Genomic DNA, 20,137 nt, shown 5'->3' on the forward strand with positions numbered 1-20,137 from the left:
TGAAATAAGTCAAGCAGAGAAAGTCAGTTATCCTATGGTTTCACTTATTTGTGGAACATAAGGAATAGCATGGAGGACATTAGGAGAAGAAAGGGAAAAGTGAAGGGGGGGAAATCGGAGGGAGAGATGAACCATGAGAGACTATGGACTCTGAGAAACAAACAGGGTTTTAGAGGGGAGGGGGGATGGGTTAGCCTGGTGATGGGTATTAAGGAGGGCACGTACTGCATGGAGCACTAGGTGTTACACGAAAACAATGGATCATGGATCACCACATCAAAAACTAATGATGTATGATATGGTGACTAACATAACATAATAAAATTTAAAAAAATTTAAAAAAAAGGAAAAATAAATAAATAAATAAATAAGACCCCAGAGAGATCTCTCACACCTTCCACCTTGGGAAAACACAGCAAGAAGTCACCAGCTGTGGTCCAGGAAGAGGGCCCTCACCAGAAGTTGTCATGCTGACACTTTGATCTTGGACTATCTAGCCTCCCAAACTGCAAGAAATACATTTCTGTTATTTGGAAGCTACCCTGGTCTTTGGTATTTTGTTATAGCAGCCCAAATGGACTAAGACACTTAGCTTGGCATTCGTAGCTTGTTGTGATCTAAGCAAATCAAATTCCTGCTCCGGTATGCATTCATTCATTCAGTCATTCAACAGATATTTACTGAGTTCCTATAGCATACAACACATTTTGTCAGATAATGCCAAATGAATAAGACTCAGTCTGGTCATATTCATCCAGAAGCTGATTATCTAATAGCTTTCCTTAATTACATATGAAAGCAAAAATGTTCTACAGGGGCAAATTGATTGTATTACAGAGGTTTTGTCAGAAAAAAAGTTAAGAAACATGTAGATAAATATTTATACTATAAGCACTTGATGCCTAATTTACATAGGATGGAATCAGATTCAAATGGTACATCAGTGATCTTTGAATTACTTAACTATTTACCCAAGTTCAAGAAACTGCCTTTTATGTCTTATGGTCTTGACAAACCCCACAGTTCTACTAAATATCCTTTAAACAGAAAGAGAGATTAAACGTTATCATTTCAGCAATAGCTTACCAGGAACTAGAACGTTGTCTGTGTTTCTTTGGGACCGGCCTATCAGGACAGTGGTAAGATTCACTGTTGGTTTTTTAAGTGAACTGGGTTTCTTCAGCACTGGTTTTATTTGCTTCTGAGACTTGACAACACTGGCAAGACCACCAGACAGTGTTCGATTTATATACCAAGTTAAATTAGACATGGCAATTTGAGTTTTTATTTCAATTATTGATTCCACAAATTCTGTCAGACCCTTCTGAAGAAGCTGAATATCAGGTAGGGAACTTTCTATCTGCTTGGGTATGGTTGCATTCAGTTCTGAGATACGTGTAGAAGCATTATGACACATGATTAAAACTTCAGACAGAGTTTTGTTAAGTGAAGTGAAGTGAACTGAGAGATGAATGGATTTTGCTTCCAGCGCCTTAAATCTGGAAGTTAGTACCTGCAGTTGAAGAGCCTGGTCTCTCTCATTTGTAGTCGCACTGCCTTTTTTTAGTGAAACATAATAAGGTATGAGTGTCTTGGTCACTTTAGTCTCAATACCTTGCAACCTAGTTTCAAAATTTTTGGAAATCTTTGTGGCTGAGAGTATTTTTTCCTCCAAATAACTCATATTTTGCTGGTATTTTATCACTTGAGAAGTGGTTTCATTGAACATTTGATAAATCTTTTGAAAGCTGGATTGACTTAGTTTTTCATCCTTAGGAATATCTGCAAGGACCTTGGCAACTTGCAAAACAAAGTTGTATCTCTGATTGTCATTGACCAACATCTGAATGGAATCATTCAAGCGTTGGAATTGAGAAATAAATGTCAAAACAGTTTCCATATTTTGGGTACATTGATGATGGACTTCGGGATTATACTTTATTGTACTTAAAGTCTCTTTTAGCATGTAGTTATCTTGAATGAAATCAATGGCATTATTTATAATAGTCATTGTCTTATTTAGGCCATCTTCCATTTCTAAGGCATATTCATTGATACGTCTGTCCAAGGCATCACTACGACTCTGTACTTCATTCCTAAGTGAGTTGTGTCTTTTTGAAAGTTCTTTGATAAGAATACTTAGACTGTTGACAGCACTAGTCAGGTTTTCCACTTTTTTCCTTGTAGCTATTCCTTCTTTTGGTGGTTCTTGTATCATTGTCTCTTTAAATGGTGCTGCCTGCTCAAGCAAGGGTTGAAGGATCTCCATATCATAAGTCAAGTCATTTAGCTGCTCATTCATTTTATCCATCTTACTGTCCATTGGAAAGAGAACGTCAGCCAGTGTTTGGTTTAAAACTTGTAAATTCTCTTCTGTGTCCTTAATTTGAAATTTAAAATCATTTCTGCACTTGGATAGCATGTCTTCACATTCACCCCTGATAGATTCTTTCTCCATCTCCAAAGCAATAGTGAGATTGTTAATCTTGCTGTCTTGGGTGTGCAAATCATCAAACATTTGCAGCATCATCAAACCCTGCTTCTTTATATTCTCTTGTAGAGCAGACATGTGCTTACTGACATTACTGCTAACTGATTCAGCAGTTGGAACACCCCTCTGATCTGATACTCGTTCAGTTGATAAAAGCTGCTTGTGAACTTCCTTCATTTTAGAAAGAGTCTTGTTGAGGGATTCATAATACAAAATGCTCCGTGAACGCTCCTGTTCTAAAGCCCCTTCTAAATGAGCTTGCTTTGCTTCTAATTCTTTAATAGGCTTTTCACATGTAAAAGTCATTTCTTGCCTAATATTCACAATGTGATTTTTTAGATCTAGTACATCAGTCAAAGTGGGCCTGTTTTCTTGCATTAAAACAGACTTTTGCTGGACTGCTATTGAAACCACAGATTCATTAACTTGACGAATTATTTGTCTGGTGTTTTCAAGGTCCTCTGATAAGCTTGATACAGTCTTGAAGAGTTGTGCTATAGTCTCTTGCATGTCATTCTGAAAAATTTTAAATTGCTCTCTTACTATGTTCTTTACCAGATCATTAATGCTTTTGGATTTTAGACCTAGAGAAAGAAATATTAAACACCAATAAATGATATATGATTTTAATTATGTAAACTTTAGATATCTCTAAAAAGATAAAAGTTTGCGACTAAGCACTAATAACACATAATAATAAAAACACTTCTTCACTACACTTACTTATGAAATTTTAAAAATTACTATAGTTCATAGAAGGTGATTACATTCTTAATTGATAAGTCTGAGGGGAGAAATCAGTTGTGGTGTAGAACATACCAGAAGCATAAACAAAACACATGAAGGAACTGATACTGACTTCAGTTAATAGGTCCTCGTATGTTATGATTCTAAGTCTACTCTTACTCTGGTACGAAAAATAAATGGCTTTGGGCTTTCTGGCTCAGTAAATAATACCTGGTATTATCTCATGACTATGTTATTAGGTTGCTAGTAATTAGGTTTCAGAGCTTGTGTTTTGAGCTCATAAAAACTAACAAATTGACGGCAGAGAAGAAATTTAATGAGATTCCCAAATAAGGAACAATATAAAGTAATGGTCACAAGATTCAACAATAGTTTATATCAACAATAAAATAATAATGAGAGGTTTGGGGATCACAAAAAAAAGTCAAATGAAAATAGGAATTCAAGATATACCTTGATTATCATAATATGACATTAATTCCTAACAAAAATAAGAGGAAACATGCCACTAAATGAAACACACATTAGTATTTCCAGTATTAGAAAGCATGGACTGATCATAAATCAGAATTATGGACAGCTCTAAAAGTAACATAAAAAAAAAAAAGGAAAAGGGTCCTGAAGTATTAAAAACTCAGAACTATTCCAAAGAGGAAATTAGTATTTAAAAATGGAAAAAACCCAACCCACCAAACCTGTTACATACAAAAACAGAAAACGGGAAAAAATAAAACATATGCTTGAGGTGTATTTATAGTACATAGCTATGAAGTCCATGTAATGGAAGATAACTCCACTCAAATCCAAAACGGTAGCTAATGACCATAATGTAAAATACTGGCAACATACTACAAAGCATGTAGAACAGGAAGGTCTGCACAACTGTGATGTGACTTCTGGTTGTCATAAAGCCTATTTAAGAAAGGTAATTGTAGAATAAAAATATAGGGTCTCTACATGTCTCTATTTCGTAAGCAAGTTTTAAAAAGTATCTGAGATGCATGAGAGATTTACATAAAAAGCATGTGAAAGATCAATTATAGCAAATACAATGATGTATTGCTTGAGCATCTTGATATTAATCTGATACAAAGACAAAGCTGTAAATGTTGTTTACATGAATAAATATTTCCCTGGAAATTCTATACCCTACAGGTCAATACTGCTAATTGATCTTTAGGGAATAGTATTTCCAGAGTTAAAAAAAAAAAATTTTTTACATTTCTAAACATAGTGAAAACTGAAATACATTCAATAGGCCAAAAAACATAAGTAAGCGAAAATCAATCTGTATGTAATGGAAAAAATAATAGTAAAATGTAAAGTAAATAGTAAAAATGTAAAGTATGGGAACAGTAAACAATGACATAGCACGAAAGTACTAAGGAAAGGCTAAATTAATTAGAAAAGTTTAAGCAATCACAATCAAGATAAATTATACTGAAACAGTCCTGGCTTTTATATGTAACAGCATGAATAATTGCACCACAGGCTTTTAAAGTATTTTTATTTTCTAAATTTTACTTAGCATTTAACTGGTAACTAACCCATTTGCACAACAAATCTTCACTGAGTGTATTTTATATGCTACACAGAAGGTAAAATTTGGAAAATCAGATTTCTGATACTAAAAATAGAATATGTTAGCTTCACTGGGTGTGAGTTGCTACTCAATAGCAAAGTTATTTTTATCATACTTCCCACAAGATCATTTAGTCATTTCCTGTTAGTTAAAATGGTCTTTAATTTTCACGACAACTTGATGAAATACAATAAAATATTTAAGTTTAGGAATCAGACCTTCTTGGAATTTGTATCATTTTGGTCTTAAAGTGTTTTTCAAGATTGAAAAGGTAAAATAAAACTTAAGTGTAACTGAATTAATTAATTGTGGATAATAAAAATAGCTGTTTAAATTCAGCCAACAAAAAATTATGTGATCTGGGGCACCTGGATGGCTCAGGCAGTTAAGTGTCTGACTCTTAGTTTTGGCTCAGGTTGTGATCTCAGGGCCATCAGATCGGCCCAGTATTGGACTCTGTGGTCGGCAGAGTCTGCTTGAAATTCTTTCTCCCTCTCCCTCTGCCCCTTACCCCCCATTTGTGCTTGAGCAGGCATGCTCTAAATAAATAAATAAATAAATAAATAAATAAATAAAATTTTTAAAGAAAAAAAAAACATGTGATCTGAAAATCAGAATAAGAATGGTAGGTAAAAACACTGTAAATAGGTAAAGTGTAGTTCAGAGTCTGATCAAAGTAACTAGGAAAAAAAATAAACAATGAAAATGTTAACTAGGAGGTGCTTTAGTTATTATATACATTTTTTAAGATTTTATTTATTTATTTGAGAGAGAGAGAGTGCGCACCAGCAGGTGGGAGGGGAGGGGGAAGGGAGAAGCAGGCTTCCAGCTGAGCAGGGAGCCCGACGCGGGACTCGATCCCAGGACCCTGGGATCATGACCTGAGCCGAAGGCAGACGCTTAACCTGACTGAGCCACCCAGGTGCCCCTATATTTTAAATCTTTAATGGAAAAATATACTGGGGAAAGGCTAAAATCACAGCAGTGTCTGAAAAGAAATCAAACAGACTATTAGCTTTAAAAACAAATTATTGTTTCTGGAAAAGGAGCTTTTCAGATAACATTTCCATAATTTGTTGCTAAAAAATGTTCTGCATAAGAATCTGATTTTGCAAAAATATGTCAAAGTGCTTTATGTCAGTATCTGAGTGGGAACATACTTTTTAACTCTACTTGATTCTGTTTCATGTGACTCATGTGCTTCTACTTCCTAAAAAAGACGACACTGTGGTGACTTAACAGATAGGTATGAGATCAGACATGCTGGTGGGCCCCTCTGTGGTTGTGAATGTAGGGCCTATTCATAACATTCAGGTGCCTCTTAAGGAACTGAGACATTGGATGTCGAACAGTTTCTGTGGCTACTAGTAGATAAGCCCTGTTCCTCATCCTGGATGTAGAGTAAGCAAGCAAAGAGGTGGTGGTTTTGTTAGGCAAGTGCAGTGCCATGGGGTGAGTTTAGTTTTTGTTACCTGAATGAATATTCATTAACTACAAGCTCTCTGGTTTTCATAATTGATTATGCTTAGCACACGACTAATACCTCCTAATGAGAGGAGAATTTTGTTGTTGTTGTTGTTATGAGTGTATGCTTTTTTCCTGTGTCACTGCCAGAATCTTCGCTAGTAGTTTCACAAAAAGCTGTTGACAGGCCTAATTCTCTCTAATTCTCTTTGGTACTGATAACCAAATTTTGCCAAACAAATTTCATTATGGTAGTTATAGTCAATTATATACTGTTTCTGTTTGACTTCTTTCTCATGTTGTCACTTCAGGGAAAATATATTCCCTGCTCATGCTTGTCATTGGTAAGTTTGGCCATAGGGGACATGCCAGAAATGTAGGGCAGGGTCTTTCCTTCAGGGGCTTAACAGCACCAATTATTTACATAATTAAAAAAAACATCATGGTTGCTGCCATACTGGTAGATGATATGGAAACCTCCACCTTATCTTTTACCTGCGAACCACAGGTGAAAAACAAAGAAAAAACAACGTGATAGATACAGGGTTATACAATAAGTATACTTTTATGTATAAAACAAAGTGAAAGGGATCCCTAATCCTGAAATTTGGAAACATACAATGAACCTGGAGAACTGAGATATTCCTAGTGACCAAATTACTTGCTAGAAAATCCATGTCCTCCTTGAAGCCCCTTTGCCTAATTAATTCCTCCCGATCCATACCTGATCCATAGCATATCAGTTGAGATGGTTTCTTTTTGTAGCGGTCTTCCCTGGCGCCCTTAGATTGGATTTGTTGAAACTACCAAATGGTCCCATTGTACCCTGTGCATAACACTACCATAGCAATTGCTCACTATCTATGTGGTAGGCAGATCCGTGCGGTAGGCAGAATAATGCTGCTCCACTCATGATGTCCACACCCTAATTTCCTGAACCTGTGAATATGTTACCTCGCCTGGCAAAAGGGCCTTGGCAGATGTGATTAAGGTTAAAGACCTTAAAATGAGAAGATTATCCTGGATTATTCAGGTCTATCCAGTGTAATCACGGAGCCCTTAAAAGAGGAAAAGGAAGGTAGAAGAGTGGGTTTGAGACACGCCACGAGGACTCAACAGTGTTGCTGGTTTTCAAAGATGGAGGAAAAAGGCCATGAGCCAAGAAGTGCAGGGGCCTCTAGAAGCTGGGAAAAGCCTCAGTTTACAGCTATCAAGAAAACAGGACCTTAGTCCCACAACTGCAAGAAAATGATTTTTGACAACAATTGGAATTAACAGGAAATGGATTATCCTGTAAAACCTCCAGAAAGGAACACAGCCTGCTGTTTTAAGAGCATAAAAGTTGGGCAAAGCTGATTTACATTTATAAAGAAATTATTATTTCTATTACCTGAGATGTTTTAGGATGTATTTTATTGATTATACTCCATAAACTAGATAATTTCTGGGGTAACAACACACTTTAGATTTATCCTCAATATATTCATCAATATTATTGAGACAACCATATATTTGTGCCTTGATAATTCTTTCTTAACCTCATCTTTATCTTGAACTGGAAACCACAATGGAAGTAAACTAAGTATGGCTCATTTTAACTATAAAGAAAGACAAGTTAAGCTGTAACTAGTACTTAATGAAAATAAATCAGATGAAATATTGAGTAAAAGATTTGACTATACAGTAAAAAAAAATATTTAGATGCTTCAAATTATTTCAGAGATTGATTTATAAATATCTTACTCCAAAACTATACTCTTAGACTTTTATACCACCCAATCTAAAGCAAAGATTCCAAAATGATATGAGAAAAGATAAATGAGTCATTTACCTTTTGTCTTAACTGAGTGAATATTTCACTTTACTTTTACCTTTTAGAAAAGATTGAAATTCTCTGTCTTTATCTTCACTGATTTTCCCTTCTAGGGAGGAGTACGTGTTCCTTACATCACTCACAGCCAAAGAAATATTGTCAATCTTCTTCTGGAGAAGGGTCAGTTTCATTGCCTGGTAGTTCATCTGCTCGGTCATCTTTTGTGTCACTGCTGCATGGAAAAGAAAAAAAATATGTATATTCTTATATATATATACATATACATATATATAATACTATTCAAATATCATTATTCAAATATCATGATAGGTTTAAAGGTAATTCAAATAAATCATGTTTGTACTACATATTTGAAAATATAGACGACTGTATATGCACTTAGCAAATGGCAGCCTGAATTCTACACTGAGGGTGAAAATTTATAATATATAAATATATAACATATAAATGTAAAATACATATATATATACATTTATAATATATTAGATTTCTAAAATGTTTTAACTTTGCCCAGAATCTTCAGTCTTTTTTTTTAACTTCAAAAAGTTATTGTTACATTCTTAAAAGATGAAGAAACTGAGGGACAGAAAACCAAAGTATTACTGGTTTGAGGTTGGAGAGCTAATACCTCATCTTCTGCTTTCAAATCCAACATTACAGAATTAAATATGGGTGGCTCTGTATGTGTGTAGTCATATCTATAGTCTGAGGATTTTATTCCTTACTGAGGTGTTCTTTAATGAGTGATAAAGATTCAGATTTAGTCTGAATCATTTAACATAGCAATGATACTTCCCATGCTTTTTCATATACACTTCAGTAATTCAAGGAGGATTTTATAGTATTTTATGAAGATACTGAATTCCAATCCCTTAAAAAAAAAAAAGTAGTTTCTATGATATATTCACCTTTATTTCCCCTAAGTCCCATTTCTCAATTTGAGTGCCCTATTTAGTATGACTAGATCTGTGGCAAACACACAGATGTTTTCAGCAGTAACCAATCTTATGTTTCTAAGAAATAAAGTCAGGCCTAAAAGAAATGATTAGAAAGAGAAAATACGTGGCTTGCCAACTTTGGATCAACATGAAGTTCTTGTTGATTCTAAGTCACAATTCTTTTCCCTAGTCAGTGATCCACATCCTTGGTGATCTCTTATCAATCAGTGGAAGGGAGCTTTCTCAGCTCCTTCAGATGATGACGTCATACCTTCCACCTCAAGATTCTTCCACGATTTCAGGCTTTGGAGGACAAGAGTTTGACCTTACTTTGGACACCTGTGATTTCCTTACAGCTAGTATAACAGCGTTTTTAATCGTCTCCTGTGTTTGCACACAGAGCTTCAAAATTATGCGTGGTCCCTCCAGGCTGGGAACCTACGGGTCCTCCACAGACAGAAAAGGACTGAGGGGTATGCTAATGTGTCACCACCAAACATTTGACAGCCAAGTGCTTTCTTGTTTGGAAGTTGTTATAAAGAGTGTTGACAATAACTGGGTTAGGGATGTTAGCAGTTACGCTCTGTGACCTGCGTCACCACAGTCTCGCTGCTGCTGCTGCGGCCGCTCCTCGGCGGTCTCTGCGCCGTCGGCGGTGTGACTCTCAGCCTGCTTGCTGTGCATCAAGGGCGGCTGCTCCTGGGCTAGATGGACCCAAAAGGAGAAGAGAGAGAGTTAAGCATTGGGACTGCCTCATTTCTTCCAGTCCTTCAGGGATGGGGCTGCCATCCATTCTCCCGTGTCCGGAAGCACGGTGCTCGGCGATGATTGCCAAGATTGCGGAGGGAGCTGCTCCGCCCTCAGCCGGAGGGCCACGTGCTACCGCGTGGGGTTGGAAGTGCAGGACTCTAGTTCCGTTTGGGAAAAATAAAATCATTCAGGTCTCCTTTTAGGCGAAAGTGGATGGTAGTTTGTGACAGCTGGGCCAACTGGAGGGCATACGCTGCCTGCCTAATTGAGGGGACTTTCAAATCGGCTGTGTTAAAGGCTTTAGAAGTGGACTGTGACAAAGGCTGCTTGTTTAACAGTGCAATTTCCAACTGGTGTCTCCTTGGAAATAAGGGAGAGCTACAGGTACCGGACTGAAAGAATACCTGTTTAAGTAAATGGGTTGTTCCCAGAGTTGTAGGGAATACCTAGACTCAAAACATAAGGACTACCGGTAAAAGTAAACTATTACATGGCAAGTCTTAAGGGGATCAACCGGTAAAATCAGGGAAATTTCAGAAAAACAGAAATTCTTATAAAATAAGTCTACTCTGTTAAAGAATTGATGGCCCTGTCCCATGAACCAAGTAATATTTTAGATGGAAATACAGTTTTTCATTGGAGAAAACAATTCAGAGTGACACTTTATTAAAAATATTGAACACGTCAAGTAAGGTAGGCCTGTAATTTGTAGACTTTTAATAAGCAAATGTATTCATTGATGTCTGCATATCAGACATGAGAAAACAAGTGTTTGGTGTCTAACTGTGCTTCTTCCCATGTGAAATTATGTACCAATGAAACTGTCCCTCTGGCCCGTGTTAATTATGCTCCCTAAGGCATGTGTGACTGTGACAGTAATACGAAAGGATCTCTACTCCGTAGAAAGAATCATATATTTGGTATTAATGTGAGTTAGTCTCTACTGTTAGATTGAATTTTGCATTTCTTTTCTTCAGGGCATTGAGCTAAGCTAATGAATTTCCATTCACGTTCAAGGTTTTTGTTTTGATGTTGTTTCTTTTTTTCTCTCCACTGTATTATAGAAAGTCCTGTATAATTGTTAATATATTTGGAAGAAAACAATCTGCAGTTTGGGGAAATTATACTTATTTCAGGGCTGCATAAGTGGCAAAAAGTGTTAATTTTCTCTTACGTCCTAGCAATAAGGTTCCTTTAGCCTAAATTCAAATTAATTCATATAAATGTATATATTAAATAATTGCATAGATTTTTATCAAGTTTCCTCTTTAGATGATGTAGAAAGCCCTTTTTCTAGCAGCTAAAATCTAAGCCTACTCAAGAGAGTAACTAGAAAGTGAAGTGATGGTTCTCAAACCAGGGTTCCTAGATCAGCAGTATTAGCATCACCTGGAAACTTTCTTTTATGTGTAGTAGTCTTTTTTTTTCCATCTGCAAACTTTTGAAAATACAACTTCTAGGCCCCATTCCAGACCTGCTTATTTAAAAAAGTCTGGAGTGGGGCAGTAATTTGTGTTTTAACAAGCTCTGCTGATGTTTCCAATGCACACTGAAGTTTGAGAACCACCGGAGTAAAGCATCAAAGTAAATCTTCCTTAGCAACTACCTACTTCACTGCCTTCCCTATTTCTCTTAGCAGTGGAAGAGGGTTCAGAATATGTGCAAGTATTTATAGCAAAAGGAACATGTGGCTTCAACAGGATGAACAAATGATCTTGACATTTTCTTACTGCTTACCTTTTTGATCAAATCACAGGAAAACAAAACCAAAAAATCATAGGAAAACAAAAAGAGCTGGTGCATTTAAAAGCATTTCCATAACACAGTAGGCAGAGGGGACTTTGTTAGGAAGCAATGCACGATTATAGTAAAAAGAAAGATACCATTTTGTGCCATACAAACAAGTGACAATTCCAATTTCCTTTTCTATCTATTATTAATTCGTAACACATTATTTTTTTTTTCCTACCTCTTTAGAATAGTGATATTTTCACCATGGATGGAAAACAAAAGCACCTGTAAATTCTGAAACACTAAAAGTGTCATTGTTCTTTCCATTATCCCACCTGGAGATTCTGATTCAGAAGATCTGTTCTGGGAATTGAGTGTGTGTGTGTGTGTGTGTGTGTGTGTATGTATTTATATATTTTATTATATATATTTTATATTATATACATATAATTTTAAACTCTACAAGTGATTTTTGATGTATGACCTTGGTTAAGAAGTACTGATTTAGGGGCGCCTGGGTGGCTCAGTCTGTAAGCCTCTGCCTTCGGCTCAGGTCATGATCCTGGGGTCCTGGGATCGAGCCCCGCATCGGGCTCCCTGCTCAGCGGGAAGCCTGCTTCTCCCTCTCCCACTCTCCCTGCTTGTGTTCCCTCTTTCCTGTCTCTCTCTGTCAAAGAAATAAATAAAATCTTTAAAAAAATAAAAACAAGTACTGATTTATAAAAAATTTCAAAAAATTCTAATGTTTCATTGTTACAAGGCAGAAAATTCCAGATATTTTCATATTAAAATTTTAATCCAGAAATTTATCTTCATAGACTTTTAAACAACCACACTTGCCTGTTGATAATGAGAAAATATATTAAAGACATGATCTATTTAAACTCTAATAAATGACAACCTTGAGTCTCCTATCATTCTATAGAGAAGTGGGCCTTTATAAGGAGGTAATTTGATAAACACTATTAAAGAATTTATAATAAATTATTAAAAACACTGGAAAAGAGACAAAAGTTTAAATTTTAGAAGCACTTTCTTATGAGTGTGATTTTTTTGAAAAGAGAAAAAACATAGAAATTTTGTCAATAATAGAGATGCCTGGGTGGCTCAGTCGGGTAAGCACCCGACTCTTGATTTCAGTTCAGGTCAAGATCACAGGGTCATGAGATGGAGCCCTGCGTCTAGCTTTGCCCTGAACTTGGAGCCTGCTTAAGATTCTCTCTCTCCACGGGGCGTCTGGGTGGCTCAGTCGTTAAGCGTCTGCCTTCGGCTCAGGTCATGATCCCAGGGTCCTAGGATCGAGCCCCACGTCTGGCTCCCTGCTCTGCGGGAAGCCTGCTTCTCCCTCTCCCACTCCCCCTGCTTGTGTTCCCTCTCTCGCTGTCTCTCTGTGTGTCAAATAAATAAATAAAATCTTTAAAAAGAAAAAAATAAGATTCTCTCTCTCCTTCTCTCTCTGCCCCTTCCCCACCTCTCTCTCTAAAAAAAAAAATCATTCTGGAACATCTTTTGATTTGAAAACATCAAACTGATAACAAAATCAATTAAATGTAAAACAATGTATATTTCTGGAATGAAAATCAATTTGATTTTATTTTCAATAAAAATTAGTGGATTTTTACATGCTATATAAATGTTTGACTCAAATAATATTCTAAGCTTTTGTCATTTAAAATTAAAATTACTAGACTTATTTTTCATAATGACAATCAATTTCTGTTAAAGCTCATTTTCAATCAAGAGGAAAATATTAAAGAACTTTATGAAATTAGTCTCATGAAATAAGCTTTTGAAATAAAAATTTTCAAGTAAAGCAAAATTTTTGAAATAAAAAAAAATCCACAAATACTTCATCCAATAGTGTTAATTAAAAAATCAATAAAGAAAGGAAAATGTTTAGGAAATAAAATTAGGATTTTAACATTATATAATTTAAATAATAAATCATTTTTAGAAAAGAAAATACTATAGGACTTACCTAATACAATTCCTATATAGGCGTATCGTTACTAATGTTTTATGTTTAGCATTTGGCAAACAAACCTTGTTTTAAAAAAGTGGAGAATTGCTTTTCAGAAATGACATTTTTTTTTTAAGATTTTATTTATTTATTTATTTGAGAGAGAGAGACAAGTGGGGGTGGGGGAGGAGCAGAGAGAGAGGGAGAGAGAGAATCTCAGGCAGACTCCATGCTGAGCAGGTTCGGGTCTTGATCTCACAACCCCAAGATCATGACCTGAGCTGAAATCAAGAGTCAGATGCTTAGCCAACTGAGCCACCAAGGCACACCCAGAAATGACATTCTAATAGAGATGTCAATTCATTTTTAACTTTATAGGGGAAAAAATAGTCACCTTGTTAAACTGGAGATAATTTGAAAACTGAAAGGCATTTCAGATAAGAAAAATGTATATATTTCATATGAAAAAAAATTAAGCAATCAATTATATGAGAAAACACCAATTTTTCTAATTATATGAAAATAGTATTTATATGACAAAACTAAAAAATATAATAAATGTTTACATTCCTTGATTTATGTTGCCACAAATTTGGCCAAATGATGTTTGCAAAGCTCTATGAATTAATTAAATAAGACATTCCTACAATTTTCATGATTTAGTTAGTAATAAATATATTGAATATTTAAAATTGCACATAGTACTTAAGGGCTGGAAAAAATTTGAATGCTGTCATTGTTAATTCAGTAAAGACTAGTAGATAATTCAGCAGGATGGCATTATCATTTATGTTAATAGAAATGATCAATTTGCTGAGTCTTGGTATCACCCATTGACTCTATATCTGATGGAGAATTCTTTAAAGGAGGTTGAGACAGTAACCTACATTAAATCATCTATGTGACAGAGACATCATTTAGCTGGAATCAACCATGTCAAAAAAAAAATGCCAAAAAGTTTTAGAAATTAATAAATTATTTAGAAATTACTAGAATAATAAGATGAATGGTTTGTGTTATGGTTTCTATTACTTAATATGTTTTATAATATATTTTTATTTATAAATATATATTTATAAGTATTCAATTAAATTATTAAATATAACCATTAAATATTCAATTATTTAAGTAATCACAATATTTATATTTATGAAATATATTTATACACAGAAAATATATGCATTAACTTAAAAGTAATACATTTTTAACCTTTGATTTTTATATTGATTTACATATTAATTGATGTTATTAAATTAGTTGTTATATGCTTGAATATGACCCCTGCTCCTTCTCACCCCATTCTCATGATCAAGAGACAGATTGTGCTCATGATCCTGGAGTGGAGTAACCACAGTAAAACTCACAACAGCCTTTATACAAGGTTTATTTCCAGGGGTTCAAAATACTTTGCCTAAGCTTAATTAGAAATAGTAAAGCATTGTCTTAAATTGTTTTATTATATTCTAATGAAATCAAGTCTCTTCATCTCACTCTTCATAAGTATTACATGTTGCATATTTAATGTAGAGATTATAACATTACTTCACTTAGTATCCTTTCTCATTTGATAAGGGCTGACAAGTCAGAACATCACACACACCCATACACACACATGCGCACGTGCGTGCATGCACACACGTACATACACACGAGGAGGTAGAGGGTATTTTAAGTCTTCCAGACTTATTGTTAGTGACTTCATTAAGTCACAGTTCTCTCTGTGCCATGTGGTCCAGGCAAGATCCTAAATGTGCAAGAAGTAAAAACAAATCTGGATAAAAGGTAAAGGGGCAAAAAGGAGGTAAATGAAGAGCATTCAAGTCTGATTTTCTCTTGCCCTTAGGGTCATAAGTATTTCAGATAAATATCATTCATGTAATCTGGAAAAATGTTATTTGTTGCATTGTAAACAAGGGAATAGAAAGCAACATACTAGAGAAAGTCAGCAGATCAGACTTAAAACCTAAAAAGACAAAAAAAAAAAAAACCTTTTAGAATCAGTGACAGATGGAAAAGAAAGCAAATAAAGGAAACTCAGAGAAAAAAAGAAAGCTATTGAAAGAGACAAAGAATAATACATAGAAGTAGCAAGTGAAAGTCTGGTTTTCTTGCATACTGATCTTCAGTAATTCACTCCTCATTTTATGAAAACGTAATATATGTGAAATAAGAAAAATGAAATTTCTCCGTATTTTTGTGAAGTTGAAGAAGACTGATTTGAAAGAAAATGTAATGGGAAAAATACTTTAAATATTAAGTGACAAAAACTAATGTGATTGTGTGTGTGTGCATACACATGTAAAACTTTCCATTTGCTCTTAGCTGTAATTATTTTTAAATTAATTGATTTAAGAGGAACTAGATGAGGAAATTGTACTCCTACTCCTACGTGAAAGAAACAGCTATTAACCATCAAACAAAGATCCTTGAGATCCAATTGTCATATGAATCTCTTTTCTCTGGAATTCATGGGATTGGGTCCCTGCCAAGGCTGTTAAAAACCTGAAATGCCCGTTTAACAAGTTCAATCGTTTATGTTATCTTTTCCTAGCTCTGTTTGTTGACTGGAGTTCAATACTTGGATTCATTCCAGTCTATTGCATGGGATTTAGCCGATGGAGAAGTGCTGATAGGATCTCTGACAGTGGAGTCAGTTACTCTCTTGTGATAAAGTTCCTGAATGATCGATGATCTTTTATTTTTTCATTTAGCAATCTTTCTGTCTTCCCAAAGGTATTCCCTACCACAAGAACTGCTACAAATTCTAGGTTTCCCAGGCAATCTTATCTTGCACTTCAGCACAGACCTTTGCTTTGTTCTATACAGCGGATTTCTCAGTCTCTTTTCCTTGGTTCTTTCTGAGACATAGGTGCTGGGACAGAAGGACATTTATTTAAGTCAAATAACTTTTTTTTATTAACATATAATGTATTATTTGTTACAGGGGTACAGGTCTGTGATTCATCAGTCTTACACAATTCACAGTGCTCACCATAGCACATACCCTCCCCAATGTCCATCACCTCGCCACCCCATCCCTCCCACCCACCTCCACTCCAGCAACCCTCAGTTTGTTTCCTGAGATTAAGAGTCTCTTATGGTTTGTCTCCCTCTCTGGTTTCATCTTATTTCATTTTTCCCTCCCTTCCCCTATGATCCTCTGCCTTGTTTATCAAATTCCACATATGAGTGAGATCATATGATAATTGTCTTTCTCTGATTGACTTATTTAGCTTAGCATAATACTCTCTAGTTCCATCGACACTGTTGCAAAATGGCAAGATTTCATTTTTTTGATGGCTGCATAATATTTCATTGTAGCTATATACCACATTTTCTTTATCCATTCATCTGTTGATGGACATCTAGGCTCTTTCCATAGTTTGGCTATTGTGGACATTGCTGCTATAAACATTGGGGTGCACGTACCCCTTCAGATCACTACATTTGTATCTTTGGGGTAAAAACCCAGCAGTGCAATTGCTGGGTCATAGGGTAGCTCTATTTTCAACTTTTTGAGGAACCTCCATACTGTTTTCCAGAGTGGCTGCCCAGCTTGCATTCCCACCAACAGTGTAGGAGGGTTCCCCTTTCTCCGCATCGTCGCCAACATCTGTCGTTTCCTGACTTGTTAATTTTAGCCATTCTGACTGGTGTGAGGTGGTATCTCATTGAGGTTTTGATTTGGATTTCCCTGATGCCGAGCGATGTTGAGCACTTTTTCATGTGTCTGTTGGCCATTTGGATGTCTTCCTTGCAGAAGTGTCGTTCATGTCTTCTGCCCATTTCTTGATTGGATTATTTGTTCTTTGGGTGTTGAGTTTGATAAATTCTTTATAGATTTTGGATACTAGCCCTTTATCCTATATGTCATTTGCAAATATCTTCTCCCATTCTGCTGGTTGTCTTTGGTTTTGTTGACTGTTTCCTTTGCTGTGCAAAAGCCTTTTATATTGATGAAGTCCCAATAGTTTATTTTTGCCCTTGCTTCCCTTGCCTTTGGCAGTGTGTCTAGGAAGAAGTTGCTGCAGCTGAGGTCGAGGAGGTTGCTGCCTGTGTTCTCATCAAGGATTTTGATGGATTCCTGTCTCACATTTAGGTCTTTTATCCATTTTGAGTCTATTTTTGTGTGTGGTGTAAGGAAATGGTCCAGTTTCATTCTTCTGCATGTGGCTGTCCAATTTTCCCAACACCATTGTTGAAGAGATTAAGTCAAATAACTTTTAAAGATCTTTGTGTGCTTCAGATTTTTTAAAAAATGCAATATATTTTATTTTATTTATTTTTTTTTTAAGATTTTATTTATTTATTTGAGAGAGAATGAGAGAGAGCACATGAGAGGGGGGAGGGTCAGAGGGAGAAGCAGACTCCCTGCCGAGCAGGGAGCCCGATGCGGGACTCGATCCAGGGACTCCAGGATCATGACCTGAGCCGAAGGCAGTCGCTTAACCAACTGAGCCACCCAGGCACCCCAAAATGCAATATATTTTAAACATCAGATTCTTTTTTTTTTTTTTCTTTTCCCTCAATACAATTCCTCCTTTTTCCCTGCATGGGAACTCTGACCTTGGTGGATCAAGGACTTAGAGAAGCAAGGTCAGCAAGTGTCAAGAGCAACAACTTGGTTATTAGGGGCTTATTCCTTCCTTCTTCCTTCCTTCCTTTCTTCCTTCTTCCTTCTTCCTTCCTTCCTTCCTTCCTTCCTTCCTTCCTTTCTCCTCCTCCTCCTTCTCCTCTTCCTCCTCCTCGTTTTAATAGACAGGTGTTACCTATGAGTGTTTTTTTTTTTCTTCCAGATCTTTGAGGCATATATAGGAAGTCATTAATAGCAACTCAGTAATGAGGAAACTTGCTCTTGCTCTTAGAACCAAAAACCTTCCTGTGTGACAAGACCAGTTTCCCGCTGATCCTGCAATACCAGGATAAGCAAATGCTTATTTGGTGATGGTCAGTACATATATAAAGATTTACTGAGATTTGGTAGTCAAACCAAAGAAAGCAATTTGGTGCAACAAAGACCTAAGATACATGGTGACTTTTGACTAAATGTATCATAATTGAGCAAGATGCTTATAGATGGTAATGTTCTTTCTTAAAAGGAGAAAGCATTAAATGCCACTGGAATGAATTAGATAGGCATATATATAAGAAATACAGGGACTTTTTTCTGTTTTAAATATTTATATTAATTGAAGTCATATTTTAAAATAATTTTACTGGAGATGTCCCATATTTAAAATGCTAGTTATAATAGCTTATAAAATTTATTGAATTATTTCACAGCATTTGTGAAATGAAGTATTTTTATATATTCATAACGTATGGCAGGGGTCAGTTTATTTCAATAACTGCATGATTGTATTTTCAGCATTCATAATATCTGTGATACATTTCATAAAACATAATTTTCCTATAGAGAGGATCTGACTAAAGCTGACTGGAATTTTTTTTAACAGATTTACAAAGAAGCTTTTCTTTCCTCCTCTCTAAGTGAACATTATTTGAACTTAAATTCCCGTCTTTTGTGTCATTAGAGCAAGCCACAGTTTCCTTGTTCTACTTAAGAACATTTTAGAGACATCTACTGGAAAAGCACATTATTGCAAATTTTATAAAATTGGTTTAAAAAGTATATTGTTGCTGACATTCCAAAAAAATGTCTTGGATCCCACATCATAAAATTAGGTCCCTTTCTGAAGATAAACTCTTTGATCCTCAAAAAGGTATACCAAATGTAAAATACATCAAAACTATTACTTTGCTGTTGGACTTAACGCTTCTTCCTTTTTTTATCCAGCAAAATTCTATTCACTTATACTTTTTAAAAAATTGGTTTCCTCTAGCTAGTATGACTAATATTTTTAATAAACTAATCTAGAACATTTTACCAGAATTTTGATTATCTAAATTGTAGCAAAATGAGCATGTATGGAGGTTCAGTAATATTACAAACAGCATATTGTAGAGTAAGACAACAGGACGAATTGCCTCATGGATTTTGAATCACAATATCCCTTTCTAACAGGTTGGAGATGGAGTTTTGGGGTTGGGGGGAGAAAAAAAAAGAGAAAAATGTAGAGAAGTGGAGGAGGAGAAATAAAAGAGCGTACAGTTGCTAGCTGTTCCATTTTATTCCTGTCCTATGGATTTTCCTTGTATATTTAAAAAGATCATCCTACTGCAATCTCAATGAAAAAGAAATTGTTACTTTTGTATTATGACATTTATTTTATTTGTGGGGATGGAACTTTTGGGGGAAGTAGGGATTTGTAAAATTTGTGCAGTATTTTACAAATTTTCTATGGATAAAATAATCTCCCAGTGCGAAGGACTAACACTGAAGTAATTATCACAGAAGCTACATGACCATGTTATTCCAAACCCTTGAAGGCTCTGACGAAGTTTGAAGAATGGATGAGCCACATTGATTATTCTTGTCATATTTGGGGCTGCTTGTCATATGAGACAGCGCGGAGAGTGTTGTCAAAGGAAACCTGACAATTTTCCCTTCCATATAAAAACGAGACTGTTGGCACATATATGAAGTGTGGTGGTGGGGGGGACTTGGAATGTAGGAAGGAGGAATCAGAAGGGGAAAATGTGGAAGGAAAGAAAGAACAAAAGGAAGGAAGGAAGGAAG

At 35.6% G+C, this 20,137-nt stretch overlaps 1 protein-coding gene across 4 annotated transcripts in view; it reads right to left on the reverse strand.

Annotated features, from left to right (window-relative positions):
- The window catches only part of MMRN1 (multimerin 1), a 68,844-nt gene that overhangs the window by 14,210 nt on the left and 34,497 nt on the right, over window positions 1-20,137 (reverse strand). For all 4 annotated transcript variants that reach the window (XM_081812144.1, XM_081812147.1, XM_031023872.2 and 1 more), the window contains 3 exons: window positions 9,647-9,760; window positions 8,156-8,329; window positions 1,087-3,075 (listed from right to left, as the gene is read on the reverse strand). In XM_081812144.1, the coding sequence (XP_081668270.1) occupies window positions 1,087-3,075; window positions 8,156-8,329; window positions 9,647-9,760 (2,277 nt within the window). The remainder of the gene's footprint in view (window positions 1-1,086; window positions 3,076-8,155; window positions 8,330-9,646; window positions 9,761-20,137) is intronic.

This window comes from Leptonychotes weddellii, chromosome 2 (genome assembly GCF_054177405.1).
Source record: "Leptonychotes weddellii isolate Sample4059 chromosome 2, ASM5417740v2, whole genome shotgun sequence".
In the NCBI taxonomy this organism is placed as follows: domain Eukaryota; kingdom Metazoa; phylum Chordata; class Mammalia; order Carnivora; family Phocidae; genus Leptonychotes; species Leptonychotes weddellii.